The sequence below is a fragment of the Mizuhopecten yessoensis genome, unplaced genomic scaffold (genome assembly GCF_002113885.1).
Source record: "Mizuhopecten yessoensis strain PY_sf001 unplaced genomic scaffold, ASM211388v2 scaffold716199, whole genome shotgun sequence".
NCBI classification, from domain to species: domain Eukaryota; kingdom Metazoa; phylum Mollusca; class Bivalvia; order Pectinida; family Pectinidae; genus Mizuhopecten; species Mizuhopecten yessoensis.
Window position 1 is genome coordinate 37,932 of NW_018479997.1, and position 27,989 is coordinate 65,920.

The 27,989-nt window shown below is 37.5% G+C and overlaps 1 protein-coding gene across 3 annotated transcripts; it reads right to left on the reverse strand.

Moving 5' to 3' along the window:
• Nucleotides 1-53: 53 nt before the first annotated feature.
• LOC110442053 lies at nt 54-27,947 on the reverse strand. 3 transcript variants are annotated; one of them, XM_021485476.1, is made up of 2 exons: nt 23,739-27,947; nt 54-1,781 (listed from the first exon to the last, which is right to left on the reverse strand). In XM_021485476.1, exon 2 carries the CDS (start codon nt 1,779-1,781, stop codon nt 339-341), a length of 1,443 nt encoding a protein of 480 aa, XP_021341151.1. In that variant the 5' UTR covers nt 23,739-27,947; the 3' UTR covers nt 54-338. The 3 variants fall into 3 exon arrangements, with proteins under 3 accessions (XP_021341151.1, XP_021341150.1, XP_021341149.1); XM_021485475.1 differs by lacking the exon at nt 23,739-27,947 and adding an exon at nt 14,949-15,253; XM_021485474.1 differs by lacking the exon at nt 23,739-27,947 and adding an exon at nt 10,704-10,918.
• Between the last annotated feature and the right edge of the window lie 42 nt (nt 27,948-27,989).

Consider the following 27,989-nt stretch of genomic DNA (forward strand, 5'->3'; position numbering starts at 1 on the left):
CAGGAATGACTCACCATTATCGTCTGTAGCATTTGCTAGGATAACAGAAAATATTTATCTTCTATTTTTTTTTAATTATTATTTTGAAGACCATCTTCAAGACTGTACCAACATGATATATATGTATATATGAGAATCCTGCGGCCCATACTATTAAGTTGACACTTGGGTGCATGAATGGGAAATTACAAGCAATACCAGTTCTTGCGTTTTGTGTGAAGCGGGAACAAATAAAGTATGTATAGCATGAAGGTCTACTGAAGTAAATAACTGTGTTATTGGACGAAACATTTCCTTTAGAGAACGTTACACATTTTCAAGCTTAAAAGCTTCACAGGTTAAAAGAATTTGTTACTGGAGTTCATTCTAGGGAGTTTTGAGGCTTCAAAATCGATAAGGCCCGGCAATTCGTATCTCTCACCGAGTCTTGGTAGGTTGTGCTTTCGAAGGATCGAGTCAGCTTCCACTCGGAACCCCTGTGGGATTGTCCGTCGGGAATCACTGATAACCAGGCTTTGGCTAAGTGAACCCTTATTCGAGTCTACTTTGAAGCCCTCCATAGCAGACGCTATATACTCCCTCCGAATGTCTAAAAAATCAAACAGAATTGAGCAAGTTTTTCGAGGGTTTTTCATCATGTCTTCATAAAGTAGAGCGATGACAGGCACGCGCGCCTCGATAGCTTCCACGCAGCGCGAGATACTAGCAGCCCATGCCGTTGTGAATATGCCGACACTGCTAAGACTCTTCGGGGGAAAGGCAGGAGGGTCATGATCTAGCACATAGCAGAAGTTGAAATAGAAGAAACCTCTGAAACATGGCATGATAGCGGATAACACTTTGTTGTCAATGATGTAACGGGCCATCATGGCAAACGGTTCCTCTGAAAACAGACTAAGCGATGACGTCACGGTTTTGAGGCTATTTCGGTATACATACATTTGATATATCTGCGGGAAGTTCTTGTACACATCCTCCATCTGTCCGGTACAACCCGGTCTCGTTTTGACGCAAATCATGCCAGCTCTGTCGTCCGGTTTACAAAGTAAACGTATTGAACTAGGCAGTAACTGTTCGTATTCCCCTTTGTTGATTTTCTTCGTCTTTTTTAAGTAAGCTAGACTAGTGATGACGTCAGGTTCGGACAATACCATCATACCCGGAAGTTGCGCAAAAACACGTGTCAGTAGAGTCGACCCACAACGTCCGGTGCTTGAAATCCATATAATTGGTACTTTTGGAGTGCCAAGGTCTGATGCTATTTTGTGAAAAGAAGCTAGGGGGATGGATATAAGACAGTGTGCATGCTCAAACTGTTCTTGAAATAATGATGAAGTGCTTTCTGATGAACCGTAAATATCCGTCCCTTCTTTCACTTCAACAAATATGGCCTCCTTCTTTGTTATACAATACAGCGATATATGGGGTTTGAGCACATAATTGGGATGTTTAAAACATTTATGAGTAGTAATAAAGTCGGATGGGTCTGCCATTGTCATAGCAAACAACTTCCGTCGCCAAAATACATTCTGGACATGCGCACTTAGTTTAAATTGTAATCCACGTTGTGCGTCCTTTCGGGTCCTCTCGACACCGGTTACTGCCCACGTGAACTTTTGGAAGGTGATGACGATAGAGCGCGTGATTTTGTACAGGATGTAGGTGAGGAAAAGTATGAGATACTCCCGGGCCTTGTTCATTCCTTTGCTCATGTTGTCAAGGTGATTGACCTCCTTCGACTTGGACTCCATGTTGATGTTGCGGTGATCCCGGAACGACATCTGAAAAACAGAGCATTGATTAGAATACATGGCGAACACGATTCGCACAGACTCACTGACATATACAATGGAATCACGGTTTTCAACATTTCTGTTTGAAGTAGTAGTAGTATTTGTAGTAGTAGTAGTAGTAGCAGCCGTGTGCGTGTTATTAGGATATTTCCATATGCACAAACGACACATTGGACACAGAAGAATGAACATCGCACACAAACAAAATATCATATATCTGATTGGTGCTCATTAATTTTCTGTGTATTATTTCTTTAATAATATTTCAAATAAAAATCTTCAATATGAAAAATGAGGTGACACCTTGTACATAATCTATCAGTTTTATCAACATCATCAAATTGCTTTAATTCGATGTTTAACTTGTGAGCTGACAGTCGAAGCAGTTTCATTAGGAAAACCGGTGTTAACTGACTGTAAGACATACCTGTAATTGCACTGTTTCTCTCCTGATTAAAAATGTCAAATAATCGTACCTTGATAATTGAAAAAGTGATATCGTACCCGTTCTGAGCTTCCGAAATATATCCTTAAACTAAACAATACAACTCATCTTTTATTTCACATACCAAAAAGCATCAAAGTTTTATAACAGGATTTCAAAATACAGTTTTTAGTATTAAGCCATTAAAACCAATATCGTTAAAAAAATGTTTCCTTTTTGCATACAATGGATTACGCCTAATTCTAAATATACATTGTACCATCAAATTCGGTGTAGATTACCGCACAACTACCAACTATTTACCAAATCCCACATGCGTTTTGCCGATGTCAGTGCCTTTATGGAATCCTCATACTTCTGATCCATAGTTGACTATACTACTGATACATGTGTCAAACACTGCTAATAATGTCCCAATATTCAATAATGTTTCTTGCATACACCCAATATGGCAAACGAGGCTTTTCTTCCTTGCTTCTTTTCTGTTTTTATTTCCCATTATAATGTATTTCCCATTATAATTCAATAAAACTCGACGTTAGTTGGATTCGTTCACTAACTCTAAAACATACCCATCAGACGGCCATTTTCATTATCTTTTAGTGTGTCTTTAGTGTTCCTAAAACAACAATCTGAGTCTTTAAAGTGTTACCAGTAAGGCCCTACTTTGTAGTGTAATTTAACAAAGAGTCTTACATCGCTTTCAAGCCTACATGTATTTAAGCGAAGGCGACCGGATCGTCATCATACAGGTACATGTAAATCAGCTGTTGGTCAATTGACGGAAAGTTGTCATCTATAAGTTGCATTTTGAAATCGTTCACATGTAATAAAAATAACAGAGACGACAAAGTTTCTCCTTAAAAATGCAAATCTTACAGTTAAAAGTCCAGAACATATGCCAAAGTCTTTGCTTTTAACACAACATCTTGATTTTGTATAGCGTGATCTGATAGCATTCTATTGATCAGGTCAGGCGCTTTGTTGTGGTCAATGAAACAGCACTATATACGTTTTTACTCTTTAGCCTGCGATTCATTATAGCTTTCAATGTATAAATAGCATTTGTCGTGGATAACTGTCGTTTGAATCCAAACTGAGCATCGGTCATCTAATTGTACAAACCTATTATTATCCCCTTGAAACGAAAGTTCGAGGGGATATAGGATTCCGCCCGTACGTAAGTTTGTACGTATAAGTGTTTCGGGTTACTGCGTTAAAGTTTAAGGTCACTGTTACTATTTTTATAAAAACTTTGTCATCGCTCTACCGACTAAACTACTTAACGGAATTTCATGAAACTTCATACAAGTGTTTGGTCAAGGTCACTGTCACTACTTTTAGGGAAAACAACTTTGCTATCGCCCTAGCGACTTCATTTCCTCTTACATATATCACAATGTGTGAATGCGAGGGGATTTGTATCACTTGTGATGCCTTGTTAAATACAGGCGTAAAACGTTCACCAATACAACTGACAAAAGAAATACCTTTGTAGCTGTGAGGGTTACTTAGATCACCTTTTTTGTACTTATTGCCAAATGCGCACGTATAAGGTAAAAACCTTATCTAAATATATTGTTAAATGTACAACAAGACAAGGTACAAAACGCCAGAACATATATTCATTCAGCATATTATCGATTCCACACACCTTATTGGAGTCAACGCCACGAATAGAACTCTTAATTTCACACCCTGTAATATTAGCATCCAGTTCATTCAACACTGGAGTGTGAATGGGTATGTTATTATTGTTCATATAGTCATTAGCAATTTCATCAGTGTTTCGATTAGAAGATGCAAGAGTACAAAAAGGTTTTTGTGATTCTTCTAAAGATACAATCTTAGGAGTCTGTGGACTTTTTCCTTTTTCTGAAATTCTTCATGAATTAAGAGTAGTGAGAGCAATATTATATTCTCTGAACCTTTGCTAACATTGCTCATTGGACCGATGTTTATTTCGTCAAAAAGCACTATAATACTACAGGCAGTCAATGTCACTCACTTCCTTTATTTTGTGTTTTTATAATTTCTGACAGCTGAATTTACTGATTCGACACATTATGGCTTAGTGAGTTGTGTTTAGCGGTTTAGATTCGAGACATCGGTGATTAAACTCTTTGCTTGACAAAGGAAACAGACAACTTCGAAAGCTCGCAATATAAGTGTCCATTTACTGTTTGTGTACAAAATAAACTTAGCATTTAATACTCATACAAAACAAACTGATAAAAATCATTCCGAATGTTCTGCTACAGCTTTATAACAATAAGGTGATACTAAATGTTAAACATATTCTGAAAATTTATTTACGTTATTGATACCCGATTGGCTAAGATCCGAATCGTAACATAGGTCTAGTAACTCAGGTGAATTAGCTAACAATGCAATCTAATCAAAATCAGATCTTCGCATAGCTGCCGTTTACTGATAGGTCGCGCGGAGGTTGGTGATAACTATGGACAAGGTTTATAGTCACGATTATGATTTCATAGAGAAACATGCTGTCTTTGTGTGATATGAAAGTCAATGTTTGTTTATGATGTTCATGAGTGTGCCTTGTCGTTTTGTTGTCAATAGCCCAGTTCCCGGTGTTATGACATGACTTGGATTTGATCTAGGTTTTCATTGCGAGTGTCGTTGATGAAGCAAGATACGATTCTATAAAAATAATGGACGAACACATTTCTGCGGACATCTTTTTTGGTTTGTTTTTCAGATTCCAAGCCACCTCTTGGTAAATAGGAGCGATGCGAAGATCTAATTTTAATTAAATTGCTAACAATATTTCTATCTTCGATTTTCGTTCTCATTCCATTTAAAGGTTGTTGTTCTGTACGATTTGGGTTCTACATCAACAGGTTCATTAACAGAGGAAAACAGCGAAGGTAACGAAATTGATAATAGAGAGTGATTAGAAATATTATTATAACATCAGACTCGAACTACTATCGTCTTCAACCTAGTATCAGAGACTAAAACATTATCAATAAGACTGACATACGTATGATGACCATCACTATAACCAGCAGGTCTACCATTCAAATTTTTGAAAAATTGTTTTACACAGAGACAAATTTAACGTATCTTTCCGAATTGGTTGACATGTAGGCCCATTCATTTGGAATCCGAAAGGTATTCAGATATATTGAATAATACATGTGTTGAAATATCACTCATTTTATCAAGGTGATATAATCCTCACATAAACCAGTACGGCTGTTAAAGTCACCTATTGCTTGAACACATCATCATATCCTTTATACTTACTTACAGTTTCCTCAAGTAATACAAACAAATCTAAATCATCGGGGGAGGGGGTATCAACAGTTAGGTAGATACAAAAAGGGTGTATCCATTCAAACGAATATGACAATTTAATTACGCTGATGTTATCTGTTAGTTTTAAAGACACGACACTTTTCACTATTACAATATTTGATATGTAATACAATGTCTCTCCAAGACCATCAAGCCTAAGTATGGCATAATCGATATACCCTGTGATCTAACCCGCTACCCACTTGTGGGTAAAACCCTGGACTCACTTTCATTGGCAAATCTTCTAGCTATAGTGTCAAGTAACAGTGCTTTGTGACGTCGTCTTCCAGCTATAGTGTCCAGTAACAATTCTTTGTGGCGTCGTCTTCTAGCTATAGTGTCAAGTAATAGTGCTTTGTGACGTCGTCTTCTAGCTATAATGTCAAGTTACAGTGCTTTGTGACGTCGTCTTCTAGCTAAAGTGTCAAGTAACAATGCTTTGTGACGTCGTCTTTTAGCTATAGTGTCAAGTAACAGTGCTTTGTGACGTCGTATTCTAGCTATAGTGTCCAGTAACAATGCTTTGTGACGTCGTCTTCTAGCTAGAGTGTCCAGTAACAATTCTTTGTGACGTCGTCTTCTATCTATAGTGTCAAGTAACGGTGCTTTGTGACGTCGTCTTCTAGCTATAGGGTCCAGTAACAATGCTTTGTGACGTCGTCTTCTAGCTAGAGTGTCCAGTAACAATTCTTTGTGACGTCGTCTTCTAGCTATAGGGTCCAGTAACAATTCTTTGTGACGTCGTCTTCTATCTATAGTGTCAAGTAACGGTGCTTTGTGACGTCGTCTTCTAGCTATAGTGTCCAGTAACAATTCTTTGTGGCGTCGTCTTCTAGCTATAGTGTCAAGTAATAGTGCTTTGTGACGTCGTATTCTAGCTATAGTGTCCAGTAACAATGCTTTGTGACGTCGTCTTCTAGCTATAGTGTCAAGTAACAGTGCTTTGTGACGTTGTCTTCTAGCTATAGTGTCAAGTAACAATGCGTTGTGACGTCGTCTTCTAGCTATAGTGTCAAGTAACAATGCTTTGTGACGTCATCTTCCATCATGACGTCCTAGTTCACGGCAATTGTTTCCCCGATCGGAAAAGGAATGATTTGTTACCAAGAGAAACATGTGGTTTTCTAAATATAATATCTGGACGTTTAGGGAGAAAGACATACCCAAACTCTTTATGATTTGTTATGTTTACCAAAGTCTCATTAATTCAAAATTGTTAAAATTGTTAAAAACAATCAGTAAAAGTCGTGTCGTTTTACAATTTGGAAAATTAACTAACGAGAGTTGGATTAACATGACGACCAACCATCACCCTTGGGCAACCTGTATATACCGGCAATGTGCGTTGTCCAATCCTTTTGTTATTAACAATACAATTTGTTGAAATGAAATAGATGTGTCTTCCTCACTACTAATCCAGTGTTCGTGTTAATATAAAGATCACGATAACTTAGTTGGTCAGCTAGTAATCTGCAGCATTCCATGATAGAACGATAACATTTGAGAGTTTTCTATCCTCCTCCTTCTATACAGTCATTAGAAAAGTTTCACCTCTCGACGAAGGAGAGGAAGATGACGAGAACCGGGCACAGTGCCTACGTGACTCACTGCTGCTGTTGAATGGTATCATGTGGTTCTATCGTCGGTGACCTGGTAGCTCAATTGGTAGAGCGTCCGTCTAGAGGTGTGAGTGTCCCGGATTCGAATCCCGGCTTCCTGTGTATTTTCTCTTCACCTATAACAGGACGATGGTAGCCACGTATCTGAGCTTAGTCATGACAAACCTCTATGGAGTTTTAATAAATGACCTTCTAGCGTGAAGATGACCACCGGTGACAAATGGTCAGCCTGATCTGCCGCTGTATGTCAGCAGGTAAAGGATCCGGTACATGCTTACAGGCTGGAGTTGCATGTGCAGGCCAACCCCGGTCGTGTGAGGATGGTCCTTTCGGTGAACAGCAATGAACAGTGTTATATGTTTATTGTTATTTATAGGTATGTGATATCATAGCGAGCTATTGTAAAATAATTTGTTAGTTTGTTTGTTGGAGTGGTTTAACGTCCCCTTCATATATACGTCTACATACCTTTTACGTATAACTCTCAGTAAGTGCCTTGTGTAGGCATCAAACTGTATGTCCCTAAAACACACGTCTTATGTAACAAATATACAAAGGTCGAACTTACCTTAAAGTTACTCTTAATGTGATCCTGTTACTGTATGATGTTGCCTAACAATGATTTCGACGATCACTATACATGTAGCTATTATCATTGAAAACTCAGTTCAGAAAAGAAAAGAAAAAAACCCATCGTTAGTTTATACCTGTACTAAATGTACGTCACGGAACAATTTGATTTGAAGCATGCATTGTGTGTACCCATATATATTGACAGTGATCACGTATCGTTAAACAATACTAAACCAAACCATCCCCAATGTAACAAAAAAAAAAGATATACTTTACTTCTTACCTCCCTTACTGATTATGTACCCTTAAAGATTATCTCCCTTATTTATTACCTCCCATTGTCTTTAAATATTACACTTTACAGTATCTGTTAGACTGGCTATCAGCCTCATATTTTATGAAGAATTTTCTCAATTGCATTTTACTACTGGCTTATCTCCCCCTAGTTTAGAATTTAGGGTTTGGTCAAATCTGGAAAAGCACTCCCCAGAATAGTGGTGAGTGCAAAAAGGTCAAGCCCATATTACATTACTGAGATTATGCTGATTTGATTCGGCTGTGATGTGACCAGGGACAGTTTTATTACCCTGGATTTACAGGTGGTTGTTGGAGAGTTGGGGATTGGACAGGAGGGGGTTCCTTTAGCTGTGTTCATATGGTCTTGGCTAGACATTACAGGGCTTTTTTTATTACGTTGAATATGTTCTGTCTAGAATAAGTGATCACAATTATTAGAGTTATTTTTGTTCTTAACAATTCAATATTCTAGAGACGGAGGCCAGTCCAATCATCTGTATTAATACAGTGACGCAAGAGACACTTAACAATGCACGATTCGGAGTATCAAGTTGATAAACTCCGAAAGGCTGTTATAGACAGGTCATCACCGACACACTACTTCGTTATATGACTGATATCCTGTGTAAGATATACCGGGTAATCACATAATGAGATTCGTTTCTGAACTGACATTTTATTGGAGTAATTTCCTGTCCGACAGTGATAAGTCAAGCTGTACGTTTACACGTGAATGTTTACACAACGTGTGTGTAAAGAGCGTCGACAGATAAGGGGCGTCACTGCCACAAACCACTACACCTCTCTACGGGGACGCTACATAGGACACAACTCACTTAAATCTGGTTTATGATATCACTGAACCACATATCTCTAATTTACATGGCATGAATACTCAAAATATAGTAAAATGTTTTGTATAATGAAACATTACAAATGCAAAATATAGACAGGTGATATATGACTATTTGGTAAATTACTACATTGTAACATTAACCACGTGTATACTTTGTGTTTATCGATTCATAGATCCCTCAGAAATTCATTCAGTGTAAATTTAGCTTCCCGCAAAATACGTATATGAATATATCAACGTTAAATGTACTGCACTTTCTATGTATGGATGATTCATACGACGATTAATGCTTGTTTAAGAGTCGATATTCCACGTTCAGACATGAGTTTCATGACCGTTTTCCAATATAATTGCTTCCTAGCGAAAGGAGTCTCTAAGATACTAGTATGTTGACAAATTCTAATGTTGTTTCTGATTTTGAACCTATGAAAACTAACATTTTTCAATATCACAAAGATATCCAAATATAAATTGTAGCTGAAATGAAATAACCCAAGAAGTGTAACGTGCGGATATTTCATAGTGTTTCTCCAATCCTACATTTTAACGTGAGGATATGTCATAGTGTTTCTCCCATCCTACATTTTAACGTGATGATATTTCATGGTGTTTCTCCAATCCTGCATTTTAACGTGATGATATTTCATGGTGTTTCTCCAATCCTACATTTTAACGTGATGATATTTCATGGTGTTTCTCCCATCTTACATTTTAACGTGATGATATGTCATCTTACATTTTAACGTGATGATATGTCATGGTGTTTCTCCCATCTTACATTTTTTTTTTATCGAAGACCATGGTAATTACTTTATGCACCTTGTAGCAATGGTAATACGAAGCTGTAAAGGATCTCTTCTGTCGAAAATACGACGTCATAATCATATTAATCAGCTTTCGTCTGGAAGTTATGTGAAAAACAAACAAAATAGACACATATTGTGAATTCTTTTCATTTTTTTTAAAGGATGGCAGGAAGGTAAATACCCTACGGAGAGGATATACAACAGAAATCGGGGGGTGTTCCCTAAATGCCTAATCATCCACTGGAAGCAAGGGTATATTGATGTATTAACACAAGCGGATGTATTAGAAGATCGAACAAAGCCTCGGGGTAAGAAGATAAGGAGTATTACCCCCCCCCCCCCCCCCCCCAGACTGACGTTTCTCTGCCACAGTACCCTAGCGATGACATGAGTCTATAAGTCTCCGGTATACTTAATGTACTATAGTAATAGGCTCGGATAACCACAATGAATACGGTTACCACTGATATCCTTAGCAGTGAATGTATCTGACGGACATAACGATCTCTACTCTCGTGCAAATTAACACAGCAGTAGTGGTAGGTCCTAATTAACATGTGTAATTCCAAGCCTGTGAGGTGACATCTTCAGAAACGTTCAGTCGAAATAAGTGACGAGACAGGATTACTTAATATATCTGAATTTCTTTATACTGTAATCATATCATCACAGTGTCGAGACTTACCATAGGAATTTGATATTTAGTTTATAAAACAAGAAAATTATTTATCGACTAAATAACATATGCCTATGTTCAAACATTTCTCGTATTTATCTCAGATTGATCTATGTAATTAAACTGTTTGACCTGTATCAATGAGTGATCGATCACGGGACGAATGCTGGAATCGGACGTATACATGATGTATCCCTCTACTTATACAACCACAGGTAACGTACATCAACGATAATAATTTAGATAACTTATAATTACAAGTCCCGATCTGGGTTATCTAACACACCTTTCTCGATCTGGGTTAATTAACTCACCTTTCGCGGCATATTCTGTGCTAAAGGCATCTTGTTGGTAGGTAGAAACCTTCATCCGCTAAACATGAGACAATCACAGTTTAAAAGCTGTCATAAAATCCTAGTCAGGGAGGAGTTTGGACAGGCTGTCCGAGAACAAGTACGCTAAAGCGTGGAGAGACTCGGAACAGGTAGTCGGGAGACAGCGTCGAGTAACCGTCATACATCAACAAATACTGACAAACATTGACGGGCCCTGTTGTGTACGCTTGTGATATATTAATAGGATTTTATTTTTTGTTTTTGTGTACCTATAGATATTTCCTATAATAGTTACACTACCAACGATATCACTCCGGGATTACGACTGCGTTACTGGGCGCCCCATCAGCCTTACCAGCTTCGCAAAAACATTTTCTATCCCACGTAATGCATCAATATATCCTTACTACGAAAATGCAGACACAGCAATCACTAACGCAGGTAAACAACCTACCACATGTACAAGTAACTTTTACATGTATCACATGTACCGGTAACACCTAGTTATTTGAGCTCTACAATAGATCAGCAAGCTAACAATAATTCTATCCATTTCTCGCAGGTGATATTACTCAAATCTATAAACCACCGAACACAAATAACGAATTTTAGTGATGAAATAATGTCTTTTTCAGAGATAAACACCTCAAGGTTCTCTGATTAGACACACAGGGAGTAAAATGTTTGAAAACCTTCTCGGTAATATCGATAAACCTGTGATAAGTACACACATCTTAATGACTGACCCCCTCCCCCGGGCGGAGATAGGATAGCTGACTCGTCCCTCCCCGGGCGATGTTAGGATTTAGCTTCTACTCAGCCGTGCATTACCCCCTCCCATGGGCTGAGATAAGAAAGCTATAACTGGAAAATTAACTGTCAATTCCCACAAACTAATTGCGGGAAACCACTTGAGTGTAATTTCGCGAGGCATAATATACATACTATAACGCATTCAATCCTAACGGAAACTTGAAGAACACGCAGTCCATACGTTATATGCTACGTGCTCCCTTTGCAATGACACATGCTACAACTATGACCTACCAATAGGCAAAAAACGGAGTGAAAACGTAACGTTAATTTAACAAGATAGGAATCACTCAGGTGTGTCGTATTACATAACTCCGGTGTTGACGTTATATCCGGTATCTGGTAAATGAAGCATCCTTCAACTTCTATTTTTTTTTCTATGATAGCACGGTAATGTATTTCTAATAAGGAAGCTTAATCGGTTCAAATGTCGGATACAAAAGTTTTATTGTATCCGAGACGGAAGAAGCATACTGTCCATTAGGTCGTCCGTGACACGCCCACTTACGGGATAAACACATATACAATCAACGGCAAATCCGCTTTATGCTACTTGCATAAAAGGATGTTTAACTTTCTTACACCAGAGACCTGCCTTACAGTATAGAAGTCTCTTTCAAGACCAGACATATTCCCCTTAGGGAATGCAACGGAAATTAATTGTAGAAAGAAATCCTACAATGTAAAGAAAAAGTCACAGTTTTAGGATGGTACGTCCACATTTATGGACCTCATTATTCTGCCTTGATCGAGTCTTCAGATGGTTGGATAGGTCTAACTTACAGAAAAATAACAATTCGTGATAACCTAATTTTCTACTAAAGCTGATCCAATAAAACTTAATTTACTTCGATATATGTTGGAAGTGTCGGTATTTTAGGTGTGTTCACATATACATTGTAAGATGTACCGCCTTTACGAGAATTTAATGATAACCTTGTATAAACTTCATTTCGTTCAATATCACGTGGATTACAGGACAGTTTATGAATGTAAGAGGGAGAGGCTCTATCATCCCGCAGAGCCGAGAACGTACAGCAGTCCCGCGGTAATGACAGCCATTGTTGTCTGAAGAGAACCTGCTAGGTCTGATTAACACAACACCGGGGTGGCATTTATAACCGTGAAAGGTCATTTAAGGTCACAGACAGGGAATGAAGTTTACCGAGTAAGTGAGAGAGATATATTTCACCACGTCAGTTGCGTCAGTTAATACCTTCACGAGATTACATATTCATGCATGCGTGACGAAAATGGGCAAAGGTGAGAACTCCGGTAATAAAATGTCAAAACTATCAAAGTATTGTGGAATTTTGAACAGACATATGGGCAATAAAACCATCACTCTTCTATCTATAGATATTAATGTATTGTCTCTACAAATGATCTATAGTTTAAACAGCGTATCTAAATGTCTATATCAACAAGAGAGACGGGAGGGATCCTGGCGTACACCTTTAACATGGAACGAGGTTTGTATGGAGCTTCTTTTCTCTTCATTTGTCTGTTCTCTTCTTGAACACGGATATGTCCAAGGGGATCATGCACACCCAACTGCAAAATAATATTTAAGGGAAATGCTAGATTTTCCGAAAACCCCCCATTATAGAAGCATGCACATGATAAATTATAGCGAAAAAGGGGCCATGCACATCACGTTTTATCATTAGCTGTTTAGCGGATTCAGAAGATAGCATTACGCAAACGTGACAGTCAGTATCCTTACAGAATTCATTAAAGCTGGTTGACCGTTGTGCTCTCTCGATTCATACGATTTTTTTTTATATAGGGATAATGCAATAAATACCTGGTCCCTTCTGTAGCTCCTGTTGAATAGCGATAAGAATTTTCACATGCAAAATATAAAAATAGCTATTGGGACCCATCTGGGAAATATTGATGACTAAGGAACGGACGGACCCCGGACGGACCCCGGACCGCGGACAGAAAGCTTTTAAAAATCTAGTGTTTACGTCAATAAGATTTTACAAAAAGAACAAATTACATAAACAGAAACACGTATTAGTAATGGCCGCAACCGACCTCTATGACTTCATAAAACTTCTCAGTCACATTTTCTCATATATTCCTTCATTTGTCACTATTTTGAATTTCTCAAGAAATGACGATTTACTACTGCACGGTGTGAGTAACATGCGCCACGACTCCTGACCTGTACTACTTCTAATATAGAACACGCGTGTCTTCCAAAATAAACAGATATCAGATGAAAAGAGCATCAAAGAGCCTCGTGCTTGAAGTAAATATTCTAGAAAGTTGTAGACTGAGTTTTATAACTTTTAGATCAAAGTTACTACGCTGCATAGGAGTACATACAATAAATCACACGCTATTTAATCACATGATGCCTTTAGTCGGGGTAATGTAGTGGGTGGATTGACGAAACTCTACACTGTTTATGTACATTTGTATTGCGTCCCGTTAAGGTGACGTCAAAGTTATTTTAGAAACAAAGAAATCCGTCCTCGTGACGAATTTTGTGTATTGTTTGAGTGGTTAATTGGTCTGTCTTTTGATTGGTTCATATTAACTAAAACGTAAATAAACGCCAAGCATCGACGCGATAAAATAACTGGTTAATTGTCATGTTACCACCGTGATCGCAGATAAAACTAAAAAAATATAACCAGCGCGAGCAGGGCCCGTCTTCATGGGCCTGTTCTGATGCTCAAGCATGAAGCCAACTTTCTTGTAACTCGCTTAAGTTATGTTGAACGACCAGAAAGTCAAATGTAAACACTGAAAACAATATATGGCTCTGATACTCCTCCATTGTTTTCCTAGTCATTGGCAAAATAAGTTTGTATTCTCAATTTATAAACGGGCCTTAGCACAAAAAACATGCTAAAGCATGAGAACGGTTTCATGAAAACGGACCCTAATTGTATAAATGTAGTTAACGCCATGTAAAGAAACAATTTTGAATAATTGAAATTAGTGAATAACTTCCTAATAGTTATACACTTTGTTTTGGACTGTGTTTTTGTACGTGTAACACATGTACGCAACTCGATAGCAGAACAGTCGGAATACCCAAAACATGGTTTAGACAATTTCAAAGGTGTAATGACAAACTTCTATTGCTGTAATGCATTTTATTGTCGCAATTTAATACACTCCAGAACACTATCCAGATGGGTCATACACATATAAGTTAGTGAGAACCACATGCTCTTTTTTTATCTATTGAAAATGATATTTATAATGGTTTACATCTTTTGAAAAGTGAAATATCCCCAACAAGTAGCGGGGAGTCATTCTATGGAACTTTGGAAGGGAGGTCTTCCCTCCACACGACGCCTCCGCTCGGAGTAAAGCGTTTTATCGTGTTTATGGCTATTTCTTGTTTCTGTAAGTGACTTAATATTACTGTACACAACGCTTACTTACCTTCATATTTTAATGTGAACGGCTACAGGCGATACAAGAACTCCCTGGCATATATAGCTGGTGATGGTTCTAGCTGGTCCTACACAGACAACTAACAACTCCCTGACATATAGCTGGTGATGGTTCTAGCTGGTCCTACACAGACAACTAAGAACTCCCTGACATATAGCTGGTGATGGTTCTAGCTGGTCCTACACAGACAACTATATATAACCTGAGTTGTTTATCGTGGTTAGAAACTTTACAAATAGCACATGAGCCATTGAACGATATACCATGCATTACATAACACACGCATATGTATTGAAGGGCAATACAGATCTAAGCGATTTACCATATACATGAAATTATGTATCAACCATAAAGAACGAGCGATAATGCACTGAACGATTTAACATTGCAATCGTCACAGGGGCCTCACAGAACATTCACAGAAATTATAAAAAGTATCTATCAATTTCAATATACTACGGTACGTTATATAACACTATGCGTTTGCTTCCTGTGTTTATCCAATTGCTCGCGATGAGAAAATTGTTCTCAATACAAATCATGAATATATAGGGGATGGTATTTCTACGACAGTATAACCTTTTATCATACTTGAAAACACACACATATATATATATGTTTATATAAACGATATATATAAACAGATAATTGGTTTTATGATTTCTAGCCCATAGAGTCAGTTCTCAAGTAAAATCCACGAGCATCAGTGAGCAGAATACATCTAATAAAAAGAATCACGAGATCGAATATAATTCACAATCAAATCTCACGAGTATTGTTTATCCCAAAGCTCATGTATAACATGTATAAAGAAAAAAATGATTTTCTCTGTTCCAGACGCATAAGACATGTGACGTCACAGAGTCTTGTGACGAACTGCTGCATTATTTAATTTCTCATTGACGGATACCTGTAATGATCTCAGAGATAAACATTTGATGTAAGCACAAGATAAGGCATGATCCATGTACAATCTCTACAACAAGGAGGGAATAAAGACAGTCTCTCTGTCTGTCTGCTTTCCGTTTTCTACTAAATCCAACCCATTTACATTGTTTTTTAAGTTTTTGCATCAAGACACGTTCGAATTCGCATGGACCCGCTCCTGAATGAATTCACTCCGAGCAAGGGTAGCTACGCCAATGTATGTGTTTTATAGTCATCACGTTGGTATTTATTCATGAATATATCTCGCTGATATCCATAGAGTTACATACACCCATAAAAAGCATGATAATGCATGTACTTCCTACACACCTGGAGATGATGTCATCCTCAAATGCAAAGGTGTCGCTCTCGATAAACGTATCTTAACTGGACGTTGTATAAATGTATCGAGAGCTGAACTATTGAGTTTTGAGTATGAAGGGATTGAAAAATTGCTATGACTAATTTCCAGTCCCCTGTGTGAAGGACCTATACACGTTAACGCCTCCACTTATACGTTTAAATACAAATGCCAATTTTGATAACGCCGCCTGTCTGCATAATAAATGCCAAATTTTAATTAAAAGCTTTTTGGTCATTTGAGAATACATTACCCTGATTATACAACGATGTATATACGTAATTTTCAACCAACAAGTTGTCACCGACAGCTAGAACTTTAACACTACATGTATCCGTGTGTAGAGACGGACAAGTCAAAAAGTGACAATCCCGGAAAACGTGTCAGTCTTGTTCTGTGATAAAAGGGAGACAGGTCAGTTTAGGGGTGTCATTTAAGGCTTGAACGGCTTTTGTTAACGCAAATCGGTTACATACAAATCGGTTACATACAAAACGGTTACATACATATCGGTTACATACATATTCAATGAATCTGATCGCCCCTGATGAACGAAGGGAATGATCGTATAATAGGGGTCTCAGTACAACTGGTGGACAAGTCGTTTATGTATGTCTTCGGGGTATTGATGCCGTCGACTAATCTATCTTTGACTCTGTACCGAGAAACGTTACAAGCACTGTCTGATTTATATCAACGGTATAGCGAACAAGGTACCGTTATTATTCTTGGCGACTTTAATGGACGTATATCGGAACGGTTTGGTAAAAAGAATCGCTACGAGGCGAACGACAGAGGTAAACTCCTTGAGACTCTTATTATTGAAAACTATCTCATCTCTGTCAATTCACAACAGTGGTCGAAAGGAGGTGATGTGACTTATGTATCGTGGGACGGCTCGAAGAGCTCATTGATTGACCACATTTTAATAGGAACACATGATATAGATAATGTGAAAACGTGCGAAATACACGACGATCATTTTCTTAATGCATCTGATCATCTACCTGTGTCGTTAGAATTCTGTTGTACTTTAAGGAACACGCATAGAGATAGATTGTCGTCAAAGGCCGTTAATTGGAGAAAAGTGTCTTCCGAGCAAAAGGTTGCTTATGCCGGCAAAGTAGCGCAGATGATCGGTAATACTACTAAACTCCGCGAGGCGAAGGATTTAGATGATCTCGACAGCTTAGTACAGATTATTGTTTCCGCGATAAAGGATTCAGCGAAAGCTACATTGCCAGTTAAGCAGTATCGTAAATACTTAAAACCATATTGGAACTTCGGAAGTGTTAAAGAACTGCATACGTCAATGAGGCAGTATCGTATAGTGTGGAAAGCTGAGGGACGTCCGCGCGGTACAGAACATAAATCATACAAAGATTATAAGGATTCAAAAACCATCTTTCGCAAAGCATTAACAGAAGCAAGGGAGCTATACGAACAGCAGCAACTCGACCACCTGCAGGAAGCAGCTGAAGTTGATATCGGCACATTCTATAAGGCTGTTCGGGCAAGAAAATGTAATGGTTACAGATGTTCAGAACTTAAAGTTGACAATAAAATCATCCGCGATTCAGATGAACTAAAGAATGTTTGGTTTGAGCACTATAGTAAGTTAGCTCTACCGTCTGAGCAAACCAATTTTGATGATAGTCATCGGGCTAAGATACAGTTAGATATTCACGATATGTTCGTCAGAAGCTTTGCAAATAGTGATGGTATTTGCGATCGAGCTATTTCAATAAGTGAAACTGCGACAGCGATCAAGAGTATGAAAAATGGTAAAGCGGGAGGACATGATGATATAGTCATCGAACATATTCGTTACGGCGGTAAAAGTCTGCTGGACGCGATCGTTATACTCTTCAATCAAATACTGACAAAGGAGGAATACCCATTACATTTTAAAAAAGGTATAGTAATAACATTATTCAAAGGTGGCAATAAAGACAAATTGAATAAAAACAATTATAGAGACATCACGTTAACACCAGTTCTGCAAAAGCTATTCGAAAAAGTTATATATCAGAGGTTAACAGTTCGATGTGCTGAAATGCAGTTTCCGCATAGACTACAACAGGGATTTAGAGCGGAATGTGGAAGTATTATGGCAGCGTTCACTGTCAAGGAATCGATATGTCATTATATTGAAAATAGGACAAAGGTATTTGCTGCCTTCTTGGACAATGCAAAAGCATTTAACAGTGTATGGATAGACGGGCTATTACATAAGGTGTACAGACTCGGTTTTAATGGTAAATTTTGGAGAATACTGCAAAATTCGTTTCAAAACGTGACCTCGCGTGTACTGTATGACGGCAAAATTAGCAAAGACTATCCTGTTAAGCAAGGGGTCGGTCAAGGGAGAACTTTATCAGCCTGGCTATTCCTCGTTATGATAAACGGTCTCGCACGTACTCTGGATGAAGCGGAACAGGGTTTACAGATTCAAAAGCTACATATCCCCTGCGTATTATTAGCTGATGACACGCTCTTATTAGCTGGAAGCATCACGAATCTCCAAGCTCAACTAGATATCGTAAATGCGTATGCTAATCTTTGGAGGCTAAATTATAACTCTGCTAAATCTTCGCTGATGGAATTTTCATATAAGAGACGAATCGTCAATAAACAATCAGCTGTATGTTCTCTGGGAGGCGCGATTATCGAATGGACTGATACAAAGGTTTACGCGGGAATTACGTTTTGTTCAAATCTAAAAGCTGATGTCGGTATAGAAAGCGCGTGCGACAAAGGTAGAAGGAACCTTAACAGTCTAATGAGTGTTGGTATCCATCCAGGCGGATTGAATCCTCTCAAAAGTGCGCAACTCATTAAAGCAATTATCATACCAGGTGTTATATACGGATGTGAACTTTGGGCAAATGCTACGCAGAAGTCCATTGATATGTTAAATAGAACCATGCGGTATGCTGCACGAAGATGCCAGGGTTTTGAGAAAACTTCGTCGTCGGCCATAACTACCAGAGCTATTGACTTACCTGATGATTTATGGTCTGATGTAGAAATCAGAAAACTGTACCTTTGGAACAAACTGTGTAATGCTAAATTATCTTTTGTCTGGAAATCTCTATTTATTATTCGCTTATGTACATTCATGTTCACCTCACAATCGTTTCAAAACGTAAGCTTCATCGTAGACATCTTCCATACAATGGTGAAATTTAACATCGAGACATTCTTTTTCGAGTTTGTGTTCTCTGGTGCGTGCTGTAGAGAGTTTCAGTGGAAATCGTTTATTAAGAAAGTCACAACAAACTATTACTATGATGTATGGTGTAAAATGTGCAGAAATCGTCCCGATCTGTTATATTATAGGGCAGTTCATCAATATATTGGACCCAATCCCTTATGGTCTCTAACGTTGAAATTTCCTAAAAGCACATGGAAAATTTGTGAATTAATCAAGCTTTCCTACAGGGCTGAATTCCAAAATGTGATGTGTAAATTGTGCAAAAAAGTTGTGAACAATGACGTTAAACATTTCATTATACAATGTCCCACATTATTCAAAAGTAGAGACATCTTGCTGGAACAAATAGTTAATCTTATAAGCGTTGACAAATATGTACAATACGATATGCTAGAGGAAGACAAAAAATGTTCATTTATTCTTGGTGGAAGGAACGATATTTCTTTGGACGATGGACAATGGGACAATCTGATGGTTGCTATAAGTGACAAACTTGCTGGGATGTTCACAGAAATGAACATACTTCTCGAGAGCAGCTCTAGCTCTTGAGCAAAGTTTGAAGAATACAGTAAGAAACTGTAGTATTATGTAAATATGTAGTGTGCATGCTGTAAATTGTTGAAATTGTTAAAAACGACAAGACCATGTAATCTCTTATTAGAGGAAATAAAGAATGTCTGTCTGTCTGTCTACATATCGGTTACATACATATTCAATGAATCTGATCGCGTTAACAAATCCTGGGCTACTTTGGCCCTTTTTCACAGATGCTTTACTGATAATGATCAATCTTATAATATCTGCATGCTAATTACCGTTAGCAACATCAATATTAATAAGTCTAGCATGCGGAATTCCGCCTCATGTGACAAGGTGGCGTCACAAGTGTAATGTAAGAAGACCGCCTCATCAGACAAGCTGACGTCACAAGTCTAGCACGAAAAGACCCAATTTATGTGACGAACTGACGTAACAAGTGTAACATGAGGACCTAACCTCATGTACAAGCTGACGTCACAAGTGTAGTATTAAAAGACCACCTCATTGGACAAAGTTATGTCTTATGTGTAGTATGATAAGACAAACTGCATGTGACAAGCTGACATCACAAGTGTCGTATTCTAAGACCTAACTCTTGCTGACATAACAACGGTTCACATTTTTATTATTTTATTTTGCAAATGCTACAATATATTGGCTACATGAATACATAATACAGGACCCATAATGATACAATGTACATGTACAAGTATAAGAAGCCTCGCTTGTCCTGTGTGACAAACTGGCTAATGCATCATACATTGACATACAGACACGGTTCACCGAAGCAAGAACAGCGTAACATTGTAGTTATGTTCGCCCTACAGTACGTGTCGTTTTTGTTTGTGCTTTGTGAACAAAACATCTCCAACTAACCATTGTCATTAATTATTCGTGTTGTATTTCTATTTTATAACGAAAGTTATACATGTGTTTATACGTTTAAATGGCTTAAAATGTATTATATTTAGTATTTCATACCAGGAAACGTGTTGAAGTCAAACTATATCTATGCAGTTTCATCTCCATGTTTACCTAAGTGGTAGTAGGAGCAGACGTTCCGCGGATGTATTAAATGACCGTACTCGATGCGGACAGGTCTTGACCTAACTTGACCTCTCTGCCACAGGTCCATTTGTCATGTTACGTTTACATAGTATGTTTAGTGCACCATTAAGACACATGTTTTAACGCTTGTCTAAAAATAAACATATATATCTTGTGTCAGGGTAATTGTGTGTCAGGGTTAATGTGTAGCGGGTTAATGTTGTTTCATGGTTAAATTTTAGTAAGGCAATTGTGTGTCAGGGCTACTGTATGTATATATTTGTGTGTGCTAGGGTTATTGTGTGTAAGGGGTAATGTGTGTCGGGTCTCGCATGTGTCAGTGTTGTTGTGTGTAAGGGTTGTTGTATATTGGGGCTATTATGTGTGGGGTTATTGTGTATCAGGGTAAGTGTGTATCAGGGTTATTGTGTATCAGGTCTGGAATGTGTCAAGGTTTTGGTATCAAGGTTATTGTTTAGCAGGGTTATTTTGTAGCAGGATCTAGTTTATATGTGTCAGGGTTATTGTGTGGCAAGGTAATTTTGCGTCAGGTTGTTTTATAGTGTTATTGCGAGTCAGGTTTATATGTATCATGTCTTGCATGTGTCGGGGTTAGTGTGTGCTGGGGTTATTGTGTGTCAGGGTTATTTTGTGCTGGGATTATTTTGTGTCGGGTTTTGGTATGTGTCGGGGTTAGTGTGTATCAGGGGTATTTTGTGTCGGGGTTATTGTGTGTCACGGGTATTGTATGTCGGGGTTATTGTGTATTAAGGTTAAGATGTGTCATTCTTGGACACCAGTAAATATTATGACACAGACCTACCTGTATAACCACACACCCATCATTTACGAATCGAAGTTCGCATTGACATTAGGATTATTATTACACTGGCCAGCGCAGTAACAGGCTGGTGTGATAACGATTTCATCGGATAGAGCTACTCCACCCAATGTGGAATTTATTGGTGTCAGATACTGGTCAGATTAATACCTTACTCGATTAGTAATATTATCGCGTTTTCTGGTTCTACCCAGGTATAGCTAAACTGAACTGATCTCGACCCTGGTTCTACCTAGGTGTAGCTAATATTGTACTGATCTCGACCCTGGTTCTACCTAGGTATAGCTAAACTGAACTGATCTCGACCCTGGTTCTACCTGGGTATAGCTAAACTGAACTGATCTCGACCCTGGTTCTACATAAAATGCAGGTATAACAAATTGGATTTATATTGTACCCTGTTTCTACTTTGGTATAGCTAAAATGGATGTGTCTTGTACCCTGTTTCTACAGTACCTATGTATAGCTACATTGAGCTAATCTTACACCCTAGTACATGATTCAGACTAGTTCGCAGTTTGTTACAGATATCTAATTTCTTTACATATATCTGTAATTATTTTACATATATCTGTAATCTCTTTACATATATCTGTAATTTCTTTACATATATCTCTATTTCAATTAACGATATCCTCATTTCGATGGAGATATCTTTATTTCAATCAAAGATTCATCTCTAGTGCATTTGAAAAGATATCCCTGTGTGAAAAATAAGAGATATGTCTCTTTTTCATTTAAGCATATCGCTTATTCTTTCGCGACCTCCTTTTGGTATTAAAAGTTAAGTTGCAATTGGCTTGCCAAAACGTTATGAAGTGTCACAACCTGATACTTTATCGGCGGGCACTGTCGTCATATGACTTTATCTCAACATTTTGTCATACGACAAAATCAACAAAAATGACTTAGTTTATCGATGGACTGTGAGACAAAATAAAACAAAACAATAATTCATTGTAGAACCTTATTCGTTACGAAGACGTAATACTCCAATTTCCAATTCCCTATACAGTTTGGACATTCTCCGACCTATTGCGTGTAGGTTAGTTAGCTTATGTGGGTTGTTCGACTCCAGTTCAGAAATGTTGATGTCATCGATCAGAAATTAAGATTATGCAAATGGTTCTGTCAATATTTTATTTCCCCACCTTCTATCAAATTTCTTTCGTGATATAACATTAGCAATTAAAAAAACTTAATTCAGGGATTTATTGTTGGTTATCAGCTTTTAACCATGTGAAGTGATGCTTAGCATAACATGTTTAAACATATCAGCCTAAAATATAGAAACAGTGTTTTTTTTCTTATTGCCACCTGAAGCTTATATCACAACCCCGTTGCAGCAAATGACATATATCTATACTATATGGTCTGATTTACAGACATGTAATAATGTGGTAATTGACACCGATTAATATTGGGATCATCCTGTTGACAAGTCTGATAGAATCTAACATGGCTATTGTATGGTGATCTAGGAAATATATACTGAAATAAAGTGGGACACATTTAATTAAAAAAATTATCATAGCTACTGTACGTATACCCTGACGATACATTACACATACTTCCGTGCTCGGGTTGGCGTATCTTCAAAGGTAATTTTGTATAGTGCTTGCAGTTACATAAACTACAGGTAACTTTCATATTTGTAATAGGAAATATAGTTAGCAAACATGGCGTACTCAGCTTAAATTAACAGTGTCTAGTCATATAGAAACACACTATACTATACTATAAGGACACTCCTGGTATACTATCCAGTGTGGACATTCAATTGATCGGAAACAAACCGTACATTGAAATAAAATAAAGGTTAGACGAGAATGGAAAATGTCTTACCTTGACTTGATAACAGGTAGTGAAATCTGTGTACAGGTGTAAAATGTTCTCGTGAACAGGTATCTCAGCACTGTCCCCTCATCCCGCCCGACAGGTAACTGATCAAAATCCTCGACAGTCGGAAATGAATTATATCAGCTATGTGTTTGATAAATAGTGATCCTGTCACTCAGCCTGAACACGTGGCCATACCTATAAACTAGTATAGAAAACCTAAATGAACATGAGATGCATATGTAAATAGCATACAGGTAACATGTATACACAGCGAATATAAGCATGGTTCGCTTAACCGCACAGTCCCGTGGTCTCTTAAAGTATATGTAAAAAATATTTAAGTAATATGATATTTTGTAATTGTTCTCGCCGAGGGGCCATTATATTTTTTTCGTTACAGGACAAATTGATCAGGCTCATCATGCGACACATATTACTTTTATGGGGAAAATTGATCATTTTCGTCGCCAATATTTATAAACATATCACTATATAGACTGATTTAAATGCATGTAATAATGTGGTAATTGACACCGATTAAATGTTGGGATCATCATATTGACTAGTCCGATAAATGTAACATGGCTATTGGTATGATGAGCTAGGAAATATATACTTGAAACTAAAATGATATATTTCGTAAGGTGACAAACTGATCATTTTTCGTCAAGAGACAAATTGAACATTTCGTTCAGGGACAAACAGATTATATGCTCGTCATTGCAAAAATCGGTCATTTTTGCTATGGAACAAGCTGATTTTTTTCGTCGGCGGAAAAACAATTATTTCCGTCATTGGATGAATTAATAATTTTAGTCATGCCTCAAATTTGGTTATTTTTGTCAACTACGGAATCAACAAGCATTGATCGATATTGAACGAACTTATGACCATTATAATCACTATAGAAAGCCATTATAATCACTATAGACAACCATTATAATCACTATAGACAACCATTATAATCACTATAGACAACCATGATAATCACTATAGACAACCATGATAATCACTATAGACAACCATTATAATCACTATAGACAACCATTATAGTCACTATAAACAACCATTATAATCACTTTAGACAGCCATTATAATCACTATAGACGACCATTATAATCACTATAGACAACCATTATAATCACTATAGACGACCATTATAATCACTATAGACAACCATTATAATCACTATAGACAACCATTATAATCACTATAGACAACCATTATAATCACTATAGACAAACGACAGACCATATACAAGGTGACCAAGCCTACTGTAAAAACCGAGCCGACCAATACCGACTTAACACTCTTGCTGGTTGATTGTTTGGGGTTTGGTCCTTGTATAATGACGTAAAGTGTTTCGCAGCGACTCGTTAATACTATTTATAACTTTAAAGCTTCGGGATGTGCACACAACTCCCCGTTGGCGGGCCCGGGTTTATTTACTTAGGGCCCTATGTTTACCTATAGTGTGCACACTGACGGATAGTGCTATTTATGGTCGTAGTAGCGCACATATATCCAATTCATATATAAAGTGAAATTATGGACTTGGGAGATATGACATGTTTCTGGTTCACCGAAATCTGGTCTAATTCCTTCCGGTCCATACTTTCATCGATCTATTTTACCACGACTAATTTGACTGGGTTGACTATTTTCTTAACGTTAGCTTACGACAGTTTTGAGTTCTCTCTTATAAATCCATGCACAGGGGGTCTAACACTATGGACAACGAGGGCGGGGAGAAGTGAAAGCATTATAATGTGAACGGGTTATTTTTATATAGAGTAAATAGAGTTCGTTTGTTTGTGTGGTTGTACGTCTGCTTCACTACCGAGTAGTTTAGTTACCAGCAGACAATGTACATTTGTAAATAACGTAAAAAGATATCAATTAAGAATATTTCGACTACTAAAGACCGATTTACAATATCGCAGTCCAACCTTTTCGTAAATAAGATTTTGTTTGCAATGGAATGAAAACACGTAGGTTGCCACGTTTTTTATGACGTTTCTTCTCGTGTGAATTGATTTTGCATAATTAGCTGTAGTTTAAGAAATTACCTAACGTACTATAGAACTACGGGACATATCAAGATGTTTGAATCCAAGGATTATGGTTAAGTAGATTCCTGCCTTAGGTATATATATATTTTTTATAAATATACAAGCTGCACGTCAATGTTTACTTCCACAGGAACAGTTTTACCCATACCCACATTTCGCCAGCAGAAATAGGAATATCCTTTTCATCTTGACGATCATCCTCGAAACTCTAGGGAGTACGCTCACTTACTTTCATTGCAGCTATAGAATACATGCATGTTATGAAACAATCGAAGGGACGCAGTTAGCTATTCTTTTGGTTTTAGGTCAAATAAACTGACCAATTGCTAGGCTAATACTTATCATTTGCAGATTACAGACGAGCGGCATCCGACGTCAAGTATGGTCAATTTTACCGTTACGTTGCCGCACGGTTCTTCAAAAGACCAAAGAGTTCTATTTGTATCACCCACCAGGTGGCGTGTACAAAACCTTAAATTTTGTTATGACATAATCCAACAGTGCAGATAAAGGCAAACAAATGACGAAAATATTCATTCAAAACTGAAGGCATTTAGTCTCATTAATAGAGGAACAACTCGAAAACCTAATAGGCAAGGGCTCCGTGAAGCTGCTTTGTAACATCAGTATTACAGCTGTAATACTGCTTTAACTGATGTTCAGATGCACACCGTGATACAATTTCAGGTAAATCGCATATTGATGTTTACGGTAACTCATGTATCTTACTATAGCAGATTACAATGACAGCACAAGTCTCCTGACACATTACAAGATATTGATGCTGATCCAGTCTCCGAACTAGTCTGCTGGAAATGGCAAGGCAGTTGCATTTTCGACCAGGATCATGCCTCATAAAGCTTTGCAGTGTTATCCCAAATATACGGCCACGTTCTGGAGCATTTAGGTCTTAGGGGTTGTCACCATATCCATATGGCATTTGTCACGGTTTAGATTGTATTTTAGCGGACGCGAATGGTAAGATTCCTGTAGAAAAAGGCGTATCAAGTCGAGGGTTTTCTTCTATATCCTCTGCTTATTGGACATTGGAAACTACAATTGACACGCATTGCAATACTTAGGATCTATTCCTATTTATCTACTCTTTCTTTCGACTGATGTCTTTCTAGGCATCCGTCTTCACGTGATCTTAGCTATTACGAGAACGTTAAACCACATACAAACAAACTAGTAAACAAACAAACAAACAAACAAACAAATGAGGAAGTACATTTTAACAGGCAAAATATTGTAAACGTTTGTAAACGGTTCCAATGTATCAATTTTTGTTAGGCTCTCGTCGTCTTATGGTTAGAATTAAAGAAACAGCTTGACAAAGAGATACACATTTTGTAATTAGGTTAAAAAACCAATAACATAAAAGGTTACAAAAATAATGACAAATCGTCCCTACAATTTCAAGATTTTGGATTTATAAATGATGTGACAGTTAAATTTATCTATTTTCTTTGATAAATAACACCATCTAAATATATGAATCCTAGCATGGTGTGTACATTTAGCAATCACTTATGCAATCATAACAATCAATTTACATACGCGTATAATGATATATTTGATAAAGGGAAAAAACAATATAAAATTTGATTTTGAAAAAGAAACCTCAAACCATATCTATATAAGATTTTTTCTATAATAACTTTCAAAACAAACATACATTGGCTTAAACTAGAGCTATACAAAGTCCTTATTGGTCGGCCTGTAATTAAGACAATGAAGTTAATGATTGCCCTAGTGTCTGCGGTTTATAGAAAAGAATGTAAGTGTTGTTTGCAACTTGGCAAAATGTAGTCGCATGGTAAATCGGTGACTTTGTGGTAACATTCCTATGCATGTCCTTATTTTGTGTCTGGAATATCTAAAAAAATCCATGGTTTTCGATCATAACTCAACAATAAGTTTAAGTGTCTGGAAACTAAGTTGAAAAGGGAAAATTAAATGATAACAATGGCATGACAGTACTGTTCACCATTTTACCTCCGAGAAATGGAGATTAAACTCCAAAACAGCTACATAGAATGCAAGAGTGTCCAAAATGAAAAGGGAAAATTACTCAGAGAAAAATAAAATAATGGCATTGGCGTAACACATATTAATATTCATCGTTTATGTCACTGGCTCTATTCAGTTCATCATCTAGGAGCAATTGTGGTAAATAAAA